Source organism: Scyliorhinus torazame, chromosome 7, assembly GCF_047496885.1.
Source record: "Scyliorhinus torazame isolate Kashiwa2021f chromosome 7, sScyTor2.1, whole genome shotgun sequence".
Classification (NCBI taxonomy): domain Eukaryota; kingdom Metazoa; phylum Chordata; class Chondrichthyes; order Carcharhiniformes; family Scyliorhinidae; genus Scyliorhinus; species Scyliorhinus torazame.
This window is the reverse complement of record NC_092713.1, coordinates 278,930,811-278,950,871: the sequence shown is the minus strand read 5'-3', so window position 1 is coordinate 278,950,871 and position 20,061 is coordinate 278,930,811. Positions and strand designations below refer to the sequence as shown.

General features: G+C 45.8%; 1 protein-coding gene across 3 annotated transcripts in view; it reads right to left on the bottom strand.

Annotated features, from left to right (window-relative positions):
• The window catches only part of LOC140427062 (gamma-aminobutyric acid receptor subunit gamma-2-like), a 178,554-nt gene that overhangs the window by 120,035 nt on the left and 38,458 nt on the right, over window positions 1-20,061 (bottom strand). For all 3 annotated transcript variants that reach the window (XM_072512532.1, XM_072512531.1, XM_072512530.1), the window contains exon 5: window positions 7,027-7,247. In XM_072512532.1, the coding sequence (XP_072368633.1) occupies window positions 7,027-7,247 (221 nt within the window). The remainder of the gene's footprint in view (window positions 1-7,026; window positions 7,248-20,061) is intronic.

The following is a 20,061-nucleotide window of genomic DNA, read 5'->3' as shown; positions in this document are numbered from 1 at the left end:
CAGCCCATCGCGTCTGCACCGGCTCTTTGAAAGAGCACCCTACCCAACCCCACGCCTCCACCCTATCCCCTTTACCCAGTAACCCCACCCAACGCTAAGGGCAATTTTGAACACAAAGGGCAATTTAGCATGGCCAATCCACCTAACCTGCACATCTTTGGACTGTGGGAGGAAACCGGAGCACCCGGAGAAAACCCACGCACATACGTGGAGAACGTGGAAACTCCGCACAGACAGTGACCCAAGCCGGGAATCGAACCTGGGACCAAGAAGCTGTGAAGCAATTGTGCTAACCACTATGCGACCATGCTGCCCTCCATCACAGAAAGATGGAGCACACATTTAGTGCCACAAATACCCTTTTAACGATGTTCTACCAGTAATCTTGGGAGGGATTCTCTCAGCCCAGGGCAGGGCCGGAGAATCCCCGCAACCGGCACGAATCGCGCAACGCCGCCGTGACGCCGGCACACAATTCTCCGCAGAGCAGAGAATCAGCGGCATTGGCACCAACGTGGTTGGCGCGCCGCCTGTCGGGGGCCGCTCTACGCAGCCAGCCCGCCGATTCTCGACCCGGGATGGACCGAGCGACCGTCGTGAAAACGCCGAGTTCCGCCGGCGCCGTCCACACCTGCTCTCAGCCGGCGGGAACTCGGCGTGGAAGATTTGGGGAATGGCCTGTGGGGGTGATGGGGGTGGTCCGAACCCGGGGGTGGGACTCCGATATGGCCTGGCCCGCGATCGGGGCCCACCAATCGGCGGGCCGGCCTTTCTGGCTGGGGGCCTCGTTTCTTCCGCCATGTTGTGTCGGGGCCGGCGCGTTGAAGGAAGGCAATGTGCATGTGCGCGTTGGTGCCGGGATCAGCAGCTGGAGCGGCGTGAACTGCTCCAGTGCCATGCTGGCCCCTTTTGCGGGCCAGGATTAGTCGTGGGGTCGGCCCGCTCGCGTGGTTGTAAAACACGGCATTTACGGCGGCGTGGACACTCTGCCGCGGGATTAGAGAATCCCGCCCATAATGTCAATCAACCTTTCTGGCCCAAAAAGGAAAACAACTCAAACTGTTTCATAGAATTTATAGTGCAATATGACTTCCTTGCTTTTAGAATCTATGCCATGATTGATAAAGGCTAGTGTCCCATATGCCTTTTTCACCAACCTGTTAAACTGCCCTTCTGCCTTCAGAGATCTATTTATAAACACGCCAAGGTCTCTTTGTTCCTCAGGACTTCCCAGTGTGGTGCCATTCATTAAAAATTTCCCTGTCAAATTGCTCCTTCCAAAGTGTAACACCTCACTCTGTTAAGGATTAAATTCCATCTGCCACTTCTCATCCCATTTGACCATCCCGTCGATATCTTCCTGTAACCCAAGACTCTCAGCCTCACTGTTAATCACCCGGCCTATCTTTGTGTCATCCGCAAACTTACTGATCCTACCCCCCACATAGTCATCAAAGTCATTTATATGACATCAGTTCCGCCTTCCACCCCTCAAACTCTCCCCCCCCCCCCCCCCCCCCCTACCAAATCACTGGCTGACACCTCGCACCTTCCCCACATCCGATATGCGTGCTTGCTCCTCACAACCCCCTGGCACCCACCAGCACAACCCCTTCATGTCCAGGCGCAGTGCCCACACATGGCACCTGCCTTAGACCCCTGACCCATCAAGTGTGTGGTTCACAATGCCCTCTCTTTGTCCCCGCAGGAGAAGATAGCCCATAATAAGCAGGAAAGGGCCAAGACCAAGGAGACGGGATATCAGAGATTTGAGTCCTCACCCCCTATGGGGTGAGCCCTGGAGATCGCAGGGTTGATCGAGGAGAGAGCAGTCACCAACAGTGAGGTTGGCCTGCACTGCAGAAGTGAGGATACATTGCCCCTTCACCCAGATGACATTTCACAAGTGAGTTGTTCATGTCAAACAAAATGATCCTTCCCTCTCACACTCCACATGTCCATTGTCTCGCAGGATCTCCATCTGATGAGCTGGGCCATCTGGGGTCGTTCCACCCCCGTCACCCAAGTCCCCACTTCAGAGGAGAGCATCGAGGAGACCATCACTGAAGCATCACAGCTATCACCCCCACATTCCACCAGCGCAGAGACACACATGTCAGTGGAGGACATTAGTGGACAGGCTTCTGGGGCACAATCTAGTGAGCACCACATAGTTGATGATGCACATCAGGTGGAGGCAGGGGCATCCAAGAAAGTCAGGAGTCAGAGGTCTGCTGAATCACAGCACTTAGCTGAGTGCCAGTCAGATGCCAAGCCTCTTGACAAGGTTATCCCAGAGCAGATGCAGATGATAGGACACATGAGGGGAGGTCAGCGACATCATGTCCCAGTCAATGACGGACATGTCGCAGACGCAGGTGGACATTGCCGAGGCACTGCAAAGCATGGCCCAATTACTGAGGGATGTGTCCCACATGCGATGGTCTTGCACTCCAGAGCGTGGCACAGTCACAGAGAAGCATCGCTGAGGGTGTCAACACCATGGTGCAGACAATGGGGAGTCACCAGGACTGGCAGAGCCAGATGATGCACAGGCCTCTGGAGCTCATTCCAGCTGCACCTCTGCTCCATGGAGACCCCCAGGGCCTCACGAGCACTGTCAGGGACATGGAAGTGCTGGAGGCAGTCTCCAGTTCTTCCAAATCCCTGCTGCTGACACTGGCGCATCTCAAGGGCAGCGGGCACAATAGATCCCCCTACCTGGGCACAGTGGTCCAATGTCAAATTCCTCCGATGCACACCCCGTTCAGAGGATAGGCATCGACCACTGTCAGCAAAATGACAGGAGACAGATTTTGGCATAAAGTGAGGAGCACCAGAGCTAACCTCACACCAAGTTACTCTCCTGCCTTGTATATTGACCTGCTGACAGTACCGACACAGGCCCATCACCCTGTTACACAGACCCATGGAGGTTGTCGTAGGGGTAGGCAATGTGGGACGGACAGGGAATGGTGGTGGGGAAGGATCTAAGTGGGTGGGAAGGAAGGGAATGTAGGGAGGGGGTTTGGAGCTGTTGGGGGAGGGGGAAATTGGGGAAGGAGGGATGAGGGTGAGGGGTGTGTGCTGACAGACAAAGCCTCGTCCTATGAGAATCAATGAGGATGAGGGCCTTCTTTATCCTCCGGGCATGCTGAACCTTGTCGCTGCCTGTTCTCTATCCTCCGGCACCTTCTGTGACTCCTCCCTGGACTCATCCTCCAGACCATCCTGATATGGATATTCCTCCTCCTCAGCTGGTACCACATGTCCCTCCTCCTCCTCCTCCAACTTGTCTCCCTGCTGTTATGCCAGTTTGTGGATGGCACACCACAAAGCAGGAGACCCTCTGGGGGGTGTACTGCAGTGCATCAGAATCACATTTTGAGCAGTGCAATGCAACATTGGCCTCGTTAAATTGGGTCTCTGCTTCAGTTTCCTACCTCCGCACTGGCATCATCAGCCATGACTTCAGCAGGTGCCCCTTATACCCCAAGATCCAACCCGTCATCCTGGAGTGGTCCTTGATTGTGACAGGGATCTCCGCGTGCCAAGTATGCAGCGGTCATGCATGCTCCCTGGGAAGCATGCACACACGTGCATGATCTGGAGGTAGTGGTCGCACACGAGTTGAACATTCAGGGTGTGGATCCCCTTCCTGTTAATTAAGGGCACTCCCCGATGCCCTGATGCATGCAAGGTGACATGCATGCCATCAATTAGCCCTGGACCTGGGGCATCCCGGCGATGGCAGGGAATCATGCAGCCCGGGCAACTTTGTGGGCCAGGTCCAGCTCAAATTTGATAAAATCTGATGCACGGGCATACATGGCATCCATGACCTCACGGTTGCACATATGGGCTGTAGCTTGAGAAATGCCGCACAAGACCTTGCTCGAGCCCTGGAATGAACCAGTTGCATCGATGATCAGGGCTGTGGTAACTTTCATGATCACTGAGAGCGGGTCTCCTCCTCCTCCGCTTGGTGCCACGTCCTGGCGCAGATGCTGCACTGTCCCTTTGTTGAGATGGAGTCTCCTGTGGCACACGCTGCCCGTCATCTCCTCGAAAGACCAATAACGCCTCTATACTTTGGGCCATCACTGGGGTCTTGCTCTGGGTTCCTCCTCGGCCTGATGGGTGGCTGGATCTTCAGGATGATGCAACCCCCTGAACATGGGGTGCTGCCTATAGTCTGGATCGACACTTCTGACACCTTCTCCGGCATCTGCCTGCCTCGGCTGCCATCCGCACTGCGGGGACAGCCTCCGCGGGACCGGCAACACCAGCCATATTGTTATATCTGTAACAAATTGGAGAAGGCTTCCACCGCAGGTATCTCAAATCCCCCAAGCCTCCCCAACCCTTACGTATCACTCCTCAAATGTTCCTCAACAGAAATGGAGGATAAGCCTGAGAATGTGTTATTATGTCCAGAACTTTGTCATAGAAATGATCTGTCCATCAATGTGTTACTTGTTGCACGTATCAGTGCCATTCTCTGTCCAAGAGTCGCAGCTCTGCAGGCCCTCCTACACGGCCCAATCTCACCCGAACCAAATCCTGGCATCCACATATTCCACTGGCTGTCAAGGTGCAGTTGAACAGCCTTGACTTCCAGCGTGTTTAACCCCTAGTTACATGCAGCAGTCACTATACCAGCATCAAAAGCATCAGCTATCTGTGAAAGCATTTCTTCAGCAGCCACATCAGGTGGCCCATTTAGATCACTGTTGCGCACCAGTTCCCACAGCTTGATTCAAAGTGGATTGCCTGTGGACTCATATGTCCTCCAAGCCCGGTGTTCCGGGAACCATGTATCTTCGAAAAAATTGTCCTTCTTTCCGGCTACAGAAAAGGAAGGAAACAGCAACAGCAGCCTCCAGGCATCTGCAGCCACCAGCAGGAGCAAGCAGCAAACAAAACCAGTTGATAGCTGTGAAGTGTTCTCACAACTAACAAGGCCAATTGCTCATTAGCAAAAGCCATCAGCTGTGAAGCTAGAGGCTGCTTACAGTCAAAGGGAGTTAAAGTGACCTTCAGCATAGAACTAAGAACATAGCTCTGTCCTGGAATTGATTGGTAGGACAGACTGGCAGCAGCTGTAGTTGCCCTTGTTATGGGTATCCACAATATTTAAAGATGGCTTGAAGGCATCACAGACAAAAAGCTCCTCACCCCCTCCCCCACCCCCAAGCGACCCTCGCCCTGGAACACTTCAGCTATTCACCTCCTCGGATCCCCTCAGCAGCCATTGCACCAGCTTCACGTTTTTAAAAAGGAGTACTAAATGGCGGCCCCGTGATTTCTCACTGGGGAGCTGGTTAATTCCTGAGAGGGCATTACATTCGACTTCAATCTCGCTAATGAGATGAAAATGAATGCAGATGAGGGTTAATGATATGCTCGCCATATCTGGGGGTGCTTCATCAGGAGTAGGCCGGTTAGATAGCAAACTGATTTGTGCCCGGTGTGAATCTCGATTTTGGCCTTTCCCACATTTATTCCGACGCGCCCAGATCCACACTGGGCACAACGCGATGGGTCAGTAGTACTCTGTGTTTCTCTTATCACAGATGCTGCCAAACCTGCTGAGTTTATCCAGCATTTTTTGTTTTAATACCAGGAATGGATGGGTTGTCTTATGAGGAATAATTGGACAGGCTCCACTTGTATGCATTGGAGTTTAGAAGATTAAGAGACAACCTGATTGAAACCTTTAAGATCCTGAGGGCTTTTGACAGGGTGGATATGGAGAGGTTGTTTCCTCTTGTCAGAGAATCGAGAGCTAGGGGTCACTGTTTAAAAATAAGTAGTTGCTTATTTAAGGCAGAGATGAGGAGATTTATTTTCTTTCAGATGGTTGAGGGTCTTTGGAACTCTCTTCCTTAAAAGGCAGTGGAAGCAGAGTCTTCGAATATTTTTAAGGCAGAGTGAGATAGATTCTTGATAAGCAAATGGTGAAAGGTTATCAGTGACAGGCAGGAATGCAGAGTTGGAGTGACAATCAGATCAGCCATCATGGTCTTATTGAATGGCGGTGCAGGATCGAGGGGCCGAGTGGATGACTCCGACTCTTAACTCATATGTTTATATATTCGTATGTCCTGGGTCCCCTGTTGGCATCGAACTTCCAGCAAACTTACTTGTTTTTACAAGTTAAAAAGTACGGGACAAAGTTTAACTGATGATGCCCTTTTCCAGAATATTCTGGGTCAATGATTTCCTTCGAGTGAAAATGTGATGGAACCCACCGCTATGCATGTATATAGGGCTTCCAACACGTACGCTGAAATTAAACAGTAGGAAACTTGAGGACATTCAAAGCCGAGATAATCAGATCTTTCTTTTTGTATTTCTCAGTTAATGTGGTTATAATTAAGTTTTTACTAAAGTTGCTCAATGTAAGGAGGATGCAGAAAATGTTTCAGCTTCACACAGCAACTATGCAGCACCTTGCCTATGTTTATTTACCTGCCTTGATTGTCAATGTCAGTGAGTATTCACAGCTAAGCCTGTTCCTTTCCTTGTCAATATTCACGCATGTGCACTTTGACCTGGATGATGCTCAGGAGCAAGATTCCTGGATGATTTTTTTTCTCTCTCTAACCCAGGATCTCTGAAGCCAATCACAGTGTGCTTGCTGCCACCTTGACCATGGTCAGCATTATTTTGGGATTCAATCCATGGCATTCCTGATCTGTATGAATCTGCCACTCACAGCAAGATCCTGCTCAGCAGTATGATGGGCAGGAGATGTATTCTACATTGTGGATAAAAAGTGAATCTCAATTTCACTGGCAATGTTCAGAACAAATCATCTTGATTTGAATAAAAGCCTATTCTCCAGCTTCTCCATCGGAATAATTGTAACAAAATTAAGATTTATTGGCATTAATAAAATAAGCAAGTGAAATCGTTAAGTTTGTTCCATGACTCTTAAAAAGTGCACTCAGTTGGTCTGAGGACAAAGTTGATTTTCTTTCTTAATCATTAGCAAAATATTGATAACTTAATTCAAATTACCTGAGTGTGTATAATATTCTCCCATCGTTCCATATCCTGAGCATTCTATTTGGAGTTGTTATCCAATGTGCATCAGCCTTCTTAGAATTTCTAAAGAATGTGTCCGGTATCCATATTTTGCCAACCATGTTGCTGTTGAGTCTGAGAACCTTCATGGTGCTGTTAAATTTGAGACGTCTGTCATACCATGTTTGGGCAAAAAATATGTCAATGGTATATTCCTGTTGAATAGATCAAATATATATATGAAGCAACCAATATTCGTTTTCAGAGACATTGTTTGAATACTGTACATGAAGCTTCTAAAACATTGCTATCTTTCCCCTGAAGTACTCAGTGTTAAAACATGGGGTTACCTCAACTGAAAATTAATTCAGAACAGAAAGCCTGAAATACCGAGATGGTTTATATGCTGATGGTAGGTTCCCTGCTTCCCAGCATAAATGTCAGAAGCAAGCTCACCTCCAGCTCACTACCTCGCCCTTCTTTAATTTTTCAAGCAAGGGACCATTAATTGTTATGAGGCGAGATTTCTACCCCTCTTAAAGAGGAAATCCCACATTATAAAGTTACTGATCAATCATAGAACATAGAACATTACAGCGCAGTACAGGCCCTTCGGCCCTCGATGTTGCGCCGACCTGTGAAACCACTCTAAAGCCCAACTACACAATTCCCTTATCGTCCTGTTGCTGATTTTGCCTTAGTTTAATTGCTCTGTTTTATTACCTTTGCTTTTGAGTCACCAGGTATCTTTATGATACCGCCACGTGGTTCAAGTTCGAGTAATGATCAATAATCCAATACACCGATTAGTAAGATTTAAATCAAAGCACATTTATTATACACAGTAATCACTACTCATACACAAATTCTACGTTTAAGCTACTTCTACAACTAACAGGCCTATACTTAACTTGGAACTGGCCCACCAGGTCAGGGAAACAAATGGCCTTTCGTTCGGGTTCTGAGCCTGCGGGATTCGAAGTTGGTACAGATTGATAGCTCGGAGCGCCTATCTCGTAGCGAGCGTTGGAGTAAGACTTACAGTTTTCGACCAGCTGCTGAAGAGTGAGGAGCTGGCGAAGCCATGGTGAAGAGCTGGGGAAGAGCGAAGAACTTGGGGCTCAATTCTTATAGTCCCCAGGGGCTTCCCGCCTTTTGGGGCGGACCCTGTACCTGGTCCCAAGTAATTGGACTTTGTCCCAATCACTTGGTTCAATTTTCTCCAATGCTGGAAAGGTTCCCTGATCGATGGGCGGTCTTGATGTGCTCGTTCACCTCCTTTTGCGTAGGCTTCTGCTGGCGCCGAAGAGTCTGGTTTTGCTTTGTGTGTCTAAATGTTGCTTATTGTTCGTGGGGATTGCTCATTAGTATGCAGATGGCTGGTGTTTTGTTATGCTGATGGTTGCTGGTATCGATCTTGTCTGGCCTTTCCAGAGATGGGAAAGTCAGCCAACCTGCAGCTGCTCGTTTGTGTCCTGTTGGCTGACTTTCCCATCAGCCTTTGCCGTTCGCCATTTTGAACGGGAGTTGGCCATTTTAAGTGGCTACAGTCCATATGTCTATCCAATGACCATTTGAATGCCCTTAGTGTTTGCGAGTCCACTACTGTTTCAGGCAGGGCATTCCACGCCCTTACTACTCTCTGAGTAAAGAACCTACCTCTGACATCTGTCTTATATCTATCTCCCCTCAATTTAAAGCTATGTCCCTTCGTGCTAGACATCACCATCCGAGGAAAAAGGCTCTCACTGTCCACCCTATCCAATCCTCTGATCAACTTGTATGCCTCAATTAAGTCACCTCTTAACCTTCTTCTCTCTAACGAAAACAGCCTCAAGTCCCTCAGCCTTTCCTCATAAGATCTTCCCTCCATACCAGGCAACATTCTGGTAAATCTCCTCTGCACCCTTTCCAATGCTTCCACATCCTTCCTCTAATGCGGCGACCAGAATTGCACGCAATACTCCAAATGCGGCCGCACAATCAGATGTAGGCAGTTCTACAGTACCAGAAGCGCCACCAGGAATGGTGGCCACTGCCTGTACTGCAGCTAGGCAAAGTCGGGTGTGTGTGCTGTGCTGGACTGGACCTCCTACCAAGTCCAGGATCGTGCCAGGGCCACGTTGGCAGGCCTAGATGATGGGGATCTGAGAGGCAGTGGGGTGCATGTTACAAGGCAAGGAGGGGAGGGAGGGTAGAGGGAGGAGGGAAGAGTGTAAGGGGAACCTCCAATTGGCATTGTGAACCCAAAAAGGTGGCATTCTACCACCCCTCCATCCTTTCACTAACCCACATGGTCAAACCTATTGGCCTATCTGTTGAATGTATGCCTCTCCCATCACCCGTTAAATCCTGCTGTCAACAAGAAAGAAGATTGGGCGTTTTCTATAGCAGGCGGCCAATCAGCAATGTTATGCCGAGGTACAAAGTTCAAAATTGATCTTAACGTATTTAAACCAATGGCTGACATGATTCACTGCCTGTCATTTTTGATACTGAAACGCATCAAGCTAACATTAAGGAAAAACGGTATATTGAGTTTTACATCCAAGTAAATACATTAATAATATGAAACAAATTAAAATTTTAGTAAAAGTACAATATTGAGTTGATACAATGTATATTAATATTATAAGTAGTGCTGATTTCATACTTACCTCACACGTGTTATATATCTGGGTGTGATAAATGTGTCAGGAGCACTCTGTCATAAAATATGTTAGTGTTAAAAATCTAGTGGAAGGATATGGTGCCCTACGACCTACTTTACTGAATTGAAATCAAACAGAGAGATGTCCTTGTCTACAACAGCCAGTGGATGACTTGTCATAATATATATTTCTCTCATGTCTTTGATTCATGGAGAAGCTCCTGACTCACTCTAAAAGAAATGGCTGAGAAGGTCATGTGAATTGAATCATTTCTGCACAAGATATCTCCAAGAGATGGATGGCCAGGTACCTCTGAGGAGAGCTGAGTGCTCGTTCATAAGTCTTGATGAGAATTAGTAAATACCCTTTGCACTTATAAAATTATTTAAGTTCAGATCAGTTTTAATGATCTCCACCCATGGGAGATGCAGAGTACAGGGAGTACAACAATCACAACTTATTTCTATAACGAAGATGACATTTATCCTCTGCCACGGGCATTATATCTATATATGTCCCTTAAGAAATTTATATTTATCCAAGAAAATTGTACGTAATTTTAAAACAATAAATACATTTCTGATTCAACAAGTGAATGGGATAATTTATTTCTGAAAATAAAATCTTGGATGACATCCTGCATGTGTATAAAGTTAAAAAATCATTATGGATAAATATTATGCAAAATATGTTAATAAGACAATTATGAAATGTGCAAATATATTTCTTTAAACAAAGTGAAGTGGAAACAGTAGGAAAATACTAGTCAGTTTAACTATACATCAATCAGAACTTCAGTTAACATGTTGAATTCCTTGATCGTTCTCTCTTTTGCGTCCTTGTTGTCTGAGGATTTTCAATCATGGCTCCATAATGCCATGGTATCACATTGGAATCAGGAGAAGAGAGAGGAGTCAAGAACTACCTCAGCTACTATTAGGATTTAACCTACGTGGTTGGCTCACTCTAACTGAGCTGGCACTTTCCTTCATAGCTACGAAAAAGGAAGTGGTTATATAGTGGCATGGACCTTTTCCACCTCTGTTAAACCCAATTAGAATTTTAATAGGCAGTTTAACAATTGATGTCTCAAGGGCAGAGCTGATTCAGTGCACTCGCTCTTCAGTGAAATGTGTCAGAATCTGTAGGATTAGATTAAGATCAGATTTGGGTGGCACGGTGGCACAGTGGTTAGCACTGCTGCCTGACAGTGCCAGGCACCAGGGATCGATTCTGGCCTTAGGTGACTGTGTAGTGTTTACACTTTCTCCCGTATCTGCGTGGGTTTCCTTCGGATGCTCCTGGTTTCCTCCCACAATCCAAAGATGTACAGGTTAGGTTGATTGGCCATGCTAAATTGCCTCTAAGTGTCCAAAGATGTGCAGGTTAGGTGGTGTTCCGAGGAAAGGGAGTGGGCTCTTTCAGAGGGACAGTGCAGACTTGATGGACTGAATGGACCCCTTCTGCACTGCAGAGACTCAAATTGCTGACATAGTGGTGAGAGTTTTACAGGCCCCTACTGACATATGTGAAGGTGGAGCGGATGAGGGGGAGCGGGGTCACATAAAATAAAATGGATGGCTAGCCCACTGTGTACACACCTACCCCGAAGTTGCCCTCCATGGTATGGTGAGTATGTGAGGCATCAGCAGGTCTGTACACCATTAGGCCTATTGAAGCCCTTAAGCTTTCTATCAAAGGCCAATTAAGAGCCTCTTTCATCCTCCACTGTCAGAACATGATGGCCAGAAGAGGGTGGGATGGCAGGCACTACTTACCCAGCTCAGGGTAAAAGGTGGGAAGGAAGGGGGTCTTTTGTGCCCCCCCCCCATAAAAATGGTACACCAGCCCCTTGGTGCTGCCTCCAAGCATTCTCAAACCAAACCCCATCGCTGGTCTCTTGAAGCTGCCTGGCCCCCCCACCTTCCCCCTCGCTAGAGTGCTCAATCCCTCTCTGACCAGAAATGCCTGACTTATCTTTTAATTCAGCATCCAGGACTGTCTTCTGAGGACTCCCTTGTAGTCCTGGAGGCAGCCAGTACTACATTCTATCACTGCCAAGACAACTTTTGGGGCTGGTTTAGCACAGTGGGCTAAACAGCTGGCTTGTAATGAAGAACAATGCCAGCAGCACGGGTTCAATTCCCGCACTGGCCTCCACGAACAGGCGCCGGAATGTGGCGACTAGGGGCTTTTCACAGTAACTTCGTTGAAGCCTACTTGTGACAATAAGCGATTATTATTATCATTAACTCGGCAGCCAACCAATCAGATTGACTGTCAGTTCTCGAGGATAGGACTTCCTGTCCCTGAAGCATGATGTCCCACTTACCTTGTAAAGGCCGCACTCAGTGTATTGTCACTGTGGAGCATCCCTTCGTAAAGTTGGTGAGCAGTGACAGACTTTTCAACAGGGGAGCAAGCAATACCATGTCCTCCACCCACCCCCCCACTCCCTAACACCCCACCCCCAATCTCGCCCCCCCCCCGTGCACCCTGTAAAACTCATCACAGTGATTTCCCAACTCAGCCATTTCATTAAGAGCAAGCATATAACACAGCATACCAGGGGCGGGATTCTCTGGTCTGCCATCTGCGTTTTCCTGGGCGGTGCTCCCTCGGCGGGATTCTCCATTCCCGCCACCTGCCCATAGGATTTCCCATTCTGGCTACCCCATGCCACAGGGAAACCCCATGGGCATGGGTGCGCTGCCGGCGCAACAGAGAATCCAAGCCCCAGGTGCTTTCTCACATGAAGACATGGAAACTAAGAAGAAGGTATGCCATGGCTATATTTGCAGACTTAGTGGCTGGTTACAGAATGCCTCCTCATTCTCTAGTCCGGTGTTGGGTCTTGCACGGGACTGGGGCTGGTTTAACACACTGGGCTAAATAGCTGGCTTTTAAAGCAGACCAAGGCAGGCCAGCAGCACGGTTCAATTCCCATACCAGCCTCCCCGAACAGGCGCTGAAATGTGGTGACTAGGGACTTTTCACAGTAACTTCATTGAAGCCTACTCGTGACAATAAGCGATTTTCATTTCAAATAAGAATTAACAGAAGAAAAATACAAATCGCTGAGAAATGTTAAATCAATGGGTTATTGGTTTTTAGTTTCACTTTGAGAAAAGCTTGGGTGTGTCTCTGTTTTTTTGGTTTTGTGTTGTTGAGCTCTCTGCCATGAAGGACTATCTCTTGATCATTTGGTAAATTCAGAAATTTAAATGTTTTCAGTATTGAATGTAAACCCTGATGTGCTTCTGTTTAAAGGTTTGTTAAGTCTTCTGGGTGAAAAGAACAGCATACAGATTACTTCGTGTTGTATTCTTTGGGGTGTATTTGGTTTACTGGTTGCTAAGATGTTCACTGTTTGTTTTAGAAAGGTTAACTTGAGTTCATAGAATCAACATTGTTTTGTTTTAAAAACATACTGGTCCATTTCTGCTGTACCATTCCTGTGGAGTGAGCCGTGTGCTCCACATACCACAATCTATCAAAGGTTGTGGGTCAGGTGAACGCCATGATACATTTTGGGGTTCTCTAAATCCTGACCCAAAACAATTGGGGGCTCGTCTGGGATAAAAGTCTATCTATTGGATTGGCATAGTGAACTTAAAGACAGTTAGGGGTGATCATATTGTGGTTGCTTTTCAGGTGTGGTATTTTAGTTTAAGTGGGGAGTGTGTTATGGACAATGGCTCTTTCAGAGGCTCAGACGTTTTTTTTGGGGTGGAGACGGTCACACGCAGTACCTTACGGACAGAGACTGAAAGCAGACTTAGATTTGGCAAAAACATTGCAGTTAACATTACCTGACAAAATGCAAAAAGATGAGGTAATTATGGCGGTGGTTAAGCATTTAAAGTTGCCTGCGATACAGTTTGACTCATTGGAAATGGCAAAAATTCAGTTACAGATTAAACAAATGGAACATGAGAAAGAATTCAAGCAGCTGGAATACGAAAGAGAGGAAAAAGAAAAAGAAAGAGAGAGAAATAGGGAGGACAAAGAAAAGGAGACAGAAGAAAGGAGGAAAGAAAAAATAGCCCTAGCAGAACAACAAGAAAACGAAAGGGAGATACAGATCAGGGAAAAAGATAAAGAGAGAGAATTTGAACTTCAGAAAATGGCCATGAAACATGACAGTCAGTTAAAATTGGCAGACGTAAAGGGAAACGTACAGTTGGAGGATAGTGATGAGGATAGTGAGAAAGAGCGTCAAAGTCTAAGGCGTGGTGGGGATCTATTTAAATATGTCCAAGCATTGCCAAGGTTTGACGAGAAGGAGATAGAAGGCTTTTTCATTTCATTTGAGAAGGTAGCTTAACAAATGAAATGGCCACAGTACATGTGGGTATTACTGATTCAAACAAAGCTGGTAGGTAGGGCTAGTGAAGTGTTTGCATCACTACCGGAGGAGGTATCTGGGACGTATGAGGAGGTGAAAAAATCCATCTGAGGTGCATATGAACTAGTGCCTGAAGCTTACAGACAAAGGTTTAGAAATTTAAGGAAAGAATTTGGTCAAACATACATGGAGTTTGAAAGGCTCAAACAGAGTAATATTAATAGGTGGATAAGGGATTTGAAAATAGACGAAACGTATGAAGCTCTCAGAGTAATTTTACTTTTGGAGGAGTTTAAAAATTAAATTCCTGATGTAGTGAGAACTCATGTGGAAGAGCAGAGGGTTGAAACTGCAAGATTAGCAGCCGAAATGGCAGATGATTATGAATTAGTTCAGAAATCAAAGCTTGATTTCCAACATCAGTTTCAGCCTGTGAGGGATAGAAACTGGGGATATGAGAAATACTCAAGTGGTAAAGGTAGAGGTGATCTGATGGGAGAAATGAGAGTGTACCTCAGATTTTTTTTAAATCCAGGAGGGTGGAAAGGAAATGAAAAGTTTCAATTGTTTTCACTGTAATAAACTAAGACATGTAAAGTCACAGTGTTGGTGGTTGAAGAAAAGCAGTGGGAAGGCTGATGTGGTAAAACAGGATTAAACAGTGGGGTTTGTTAGAGTGGTAAAGGAAAGCCCAAGGAGGTGCAAAAGATTGTACAGACTGTTCAAGAGGTGATTGATAAGAAGGTGCCAGATGTCTTTAAAGAATTTACTTGTGTGGGTATAGTTTACTCATGTGTATCAGGAGGAGCAGGTAAAGAAGTCACAATTTTTAGAGGTACGGGAGCTAGTCAATCTTTAATGGTCAGAGATGAGGAGTTCTGTAGGTTGGGAAGAATGTTGCCAGAAAAGGTGGAAAGGGTGAAATTCAGGGTGAGAGGAGTGGCGTTCCATTATATAAGGTAAGGTTGGAAAGTCCAGTGAAGAGTGGTGAAGTGGTAGGAGGAGTAATAGAGAAACTATCTTGTCCAGGAATACAGTTTATCTTGGGTAATGATATAGCTGGATCGCAAGTGGTAGTGATGCCTACTGTCGTTGATAAGCCAGTGGAAAATCAGACAACTGAAGTGTTGAAGGATGAATATCCTGGGATTTTACCGGATTGTGTAATAACAAGGTCGCAAAATCAAAGGTTAAGGCAAGAGGAGAAATCAAAGAGTGAAGATGAAGTGGAAGTGCAATTATTAGAAACGATTTTTCATCAGATAGTTGAAAAAGAACAAGAACAGGTGGAGGATTAGGCGGATATTTTTAGTTGAGGAAAATTGGCGGAGTTACAATAGAAAGATATAAAAATAAAACGGATGTATCAGAAAGCATATACGGAAGAGGAATCTGAGTGTATACCAGAGTGTTATTACCGTAAAAGTGATGTCTTGATGAGAAAATGGAGACCTTTACATATGCAGGCGGATGAAAAGTGGGCAGAAGTTCATCAAGTAATATTGCCGATAGGGTATAGAAAGGAGGTGTTGCGAGTTGCACATGAGGTACCAGTGGAAGGTCATTTGGGGATAAGGAAAACTCAAGCTAAAATCCAGAAACATTTTTATTGGCCTGGACTACATAAAGATGTAGTTAAATTTTGTCAATCATGTCACACATGTCAAGTGATAGGGAAACCTCCAGCAGTGATAAAACTAGCGCCCTTAATACCCATTCCAGCATTTGAGGAACCTTTTATAAGGGTCCTGATTGGTTGCGTAGGACCGTTTCCTAAAACAAAAAGTGGGAATCAATATCTTTTGACTACAATGGATGTGTCTACTAGGTTTCCAGAGGCCATTCCAGTATGTAATATTACAGCCAAAAAGATTGTGGAGGAGTTACTTAAATTCTTTACTAGAAATGGACTACCCACAGAAATACAATCGGATCAAGGATCAAATTTTACCTCAAAGCTATTCAAAGACGTTATGGATAGCTCAGGAATAAAACAATTTAAATCAACTGCGTACCATCCAGAATCGCAGGGAGTGTTAGAAAGGTGGCATCAGACATTAAAGACAATGTTGAGGGCTTATTGTCAAGATTATCCAGAGGATTGGGATAAAGGAATTCAATTCGTATTTTTGCAATTAGGGATGCACCTAATGAGTCAACCAAATTTAGTCCTTTTGAACTAATTTTTGGTCATGAGGTAAGAGGACCACTTAAATTGATGAAGGAAAAATTGGTGGGTGAGAAATCAGAAATTACATGTCAAATTTTAGGAAACGATTAAATAGAGCAGGTGAATTGGCAAGACAACATTTGAAAGTTGCACAAAATGTGATGAAACGGGTCGCGGACAAGAAATCCAAAATTCGTAGTTTTGCCAGTGGAGATAAAGTTTTAGTGCTGTTACCAGTGGTAGGTGAGCTTTTAAAAGCTAGGTTTTGTGGACCGTATCAGATTGAAAGGAAATTAAGTGAGGTGAATTATGTGGTAAAAATACCACATAGAAGGAAGACTCACCGAGTGTGTCATGTGAATATGCTTAAAAGGTACTTTGAAAGGGAAGGAGAGAAAAAGGAGGAGGTTTTAATGATTCCACCTCAAAGTGACAAACCAAATCCAGATGACTGTGAATTTGACATACCTCAAATTAAATTGGAAAATGAGGATATTCTTAAAAATTGGGATACATTGTTGAGTTATCTTCCAGAGGAAAAATGAACTGACCTGAAAGAGTTATTGATATCACATGGGCAAGTTTGTGGAGATAAATTGGGAAGTACTAAAATGGCTATACATGGTGTAGATGTGGGAAATGCTGTTCCAATCAAACAACATCCTTTAAAATTGGCACAGGTTAACAAAGAGATTGAGAGTATGCTTAAAAATGGCATAATTGAAGTGGGTTGCAGCCAATGGAGCTCATCCATAGTGATGGTACCAAAACCAGACGGTACCCAACGTTTGTGTGTGGACTATAGAAAGGTTAATGCAGTTACAAGAACGGACCCTTATCCTATCCCACGTTTGGAGCATGGATTGAGAAAGTGGGACAGTCCGCTTTTATTTCCAAATTGGATTTACGTAGAGGTTACTGGCAGGTACCTTTATCCGAATGGGTGAAGGAGATTTCAACTTTTGTGACTCCAGATGGTATATACCAATTCAAAGTTATGCCATTTGGCATGAAAGCACCCTAGCCACATTTCAACGGTTAACTAACACAGTCGTATCAGGTTACCCAATTGTGCGGAATACATCGACGATCTGGTAATTTTCAGCCAGATATAGACAGAACATTTGAAACATCTGATGGAGTTATTCGATCGACTTTAAGAGGGGGGTTTGGTGATAAACCTAGCCAAAAGTGAAATTTGGAAAAGCCCAAGTCACTTTCCTTGAGGAGTTTTCGATACCCTCGAGACAAAGGGAAATAATGCGATTTCTTGGCATGAGTGGATTTGATCGAACATTTGTGCAAACGTTTTGTAGCGTGATTGCTCCACTGATGGACTTGATAAAGAAACGTCAAAATTTCAATGGACAGCGGACTTCGACAGGCATGAGATGGCCTGAATGCTGTGATAACCAATGCTCCTGTGTTGGAGAATTGTAAGGGACTCTGTGATCAGATTGAACTGAAGTATCTGACTTTAAAGAGAAATGCCAAGGCATAGAGCAATGGACGGATCGTGCAGAGACCTTCTTGTTCAAAGAGACTGTGAATCATGAAGGATTTCAGTTAGAGGAGAACAAAACAAAATGGATTATATCATTATACCTGTTTGCGTGTGTTTTATTTTGAAACGATAAAGTATATTTACTGTGTGCATTTCATTTTTTTCTTGGTGGGAGGTGTCATGAGAATGTCGCTTTAAGAAATGGTTAGCTGCTCATGTTACTGCAGTGATGTCAGAGTGTGGGTGGAGCTGAGCTCTGGTTCTGCTTTTTAGTTTCACTTTGAGAAAAGCTTGGGCGTGTCTCTGTCTTTTTGGTTTTGTTTTTCAAGGTGTCGCAGCTGAAGTCAGCCAAAGCAGCTGTATTGTTGAGCTCTCTGCCATGAAGGACTATCTCCTGATCATTTGGTGAATTCAGAAATTTAAATGTTTTCAGTATTGAATGTAAACCCTGATGTGCTTCTGTTTAAAGGTTTGTTAAGTCTTCTGGGTGAAAAGGACAGCATACAGATTACTTAGTGTTGTATTCTTTGGAGGGTGTATTTGATTTACTGGTTGCTAAGATGTTCACTGTTTTAGAAAGATGTGGAGATGCCGGCGTTGGACTGGCGTGAGCACAGTAAGAAATCTTACAACACCAGGTTAAAGTCCAACAGGTTTGTTTCAAACACTGAGGAAGGAGCGGTGCTCCGAAAGCTAGTGTTTGAAACAAACCTGTTGGACTTTAAATTGGTGTTGTCAGACTTCTTACTGTTTTAGAAAGGTTAACTTGAGTTCATAGAATAAACATTGTTTTGTTTTAAAAGATACTGGTCCATTTCTGCTGTACCACACCTGTAGGGTGAGCCGTGTGCTCCCCATACCACAATCTATTAAAAGTTGTGGGTCAGGTGAACGCCATGATACACTTTGGGGTTCTCTAAACCCTGACCCATAACAGTATCTATAATCAAATAATGCACAGGTGCTTTCTACCTCTGCCCACAAACAAAGAGTGGTCACCTCTGCAAGGTGCCTGTGAAACCATGTCCCTATGAGAATCACTACCTTCAGAAGAAGTGGGGGAAGAGTTACAAAATGAAAGGATTAGCTAATTGTACTATTGCAGGTAAAGTTTCAAGTGTGGTGCCCCTTGAAAACAACCCACACCTCAATCTATTTCTGTCAGTATACATAGGATTGCAAAGTATATGTGGCACAGAGATAGGCCATTCAGCCCAACGAATCCATTGTAATATTCCACTCCAACCTCGTACCATCATTCCTCATCCAAGGGCGCGATTTAACCAAAACATTTCTAAGTGACATTTTGGGCGAGTTTGGCAGGATGTTTCCCATCGGTTTTTGGGGTGAGATTCACACCAGTATTCACCAACACATGGAGCGCCATTTGACGCAAAACACACAGAGGCCCATTGTGGGCTGGTTTAGCCAGGAATGACCCCGCTATCGGAGGGATCTCTGTTATTTTTGTCAGGCCTCGGCGTGTTACCTTCGTACGTACGTCTCCTCGTCAGTGTAGGAAGAGATCGGAGCGCCATTTTTCAATGACACCCTGATCTTTAGACAGCCCCCCACTCACCGCAGCCGCCGGAACCCCAATGTCCCAACTCACCTATAAGGGGGTCGAGACCCCCCCCCACCCCATCTGGGCAGGGCACCCTGGGGCTGATCCCCGGTGTGAGCAAGTGCTAACCGGCACTCACTCAGGGTCTTCGAGGCTCGGCAATTAGATCCTGTGCCCTGGGTTTCTCCGGCGAGTACATGTTCAAGTGTGCCTCACTGCACACTTTAATATGCAAATTTAGGCCCCGCCCACTGTGAATAGGATCCAGATCACGATGTCTTGCGAGATTCATTAGATCTTGTGAGGCACAGTGAGCCAGGTAAATCTCGCAAGATTTTACTGGTCGTGTTGCGTCCGAGTCGGGCATCCTTTGTCAATTTTTTGGACCTTGGGGAGTTTCTTCCCAGTCTACCCCACACTTCATCACTGGCGAGCTGAACTCGCAGGCAAGACTGGCTCCTCAGAGATCTGCCGCTATTTTGAAAGGATGCCCGGATCTCTAAGTGAGCTTCTGGGTCTCCCACATCCCTACCCATGAGCAATGTCACTCTCCACACGAATGGACATTAACCTCCCCCCCCAAGTGAGGACACTGCTATAGGGTCGCTGAGGGCCCTCCCTCCTTTTCAGGCCTTCCCTACCTCCCCTTTTTGGCACCACCTTTCAGGGCCCCACCCTTCATCCCCAAGCTTTATCAGGCCCCTTCATACCCATCCTTCACTCCATCACCCTTCATACCACCCTTATCCCCCCTTTCACAGGCATGGCCCCCTTCAGGCCCCAGCTTTGGCT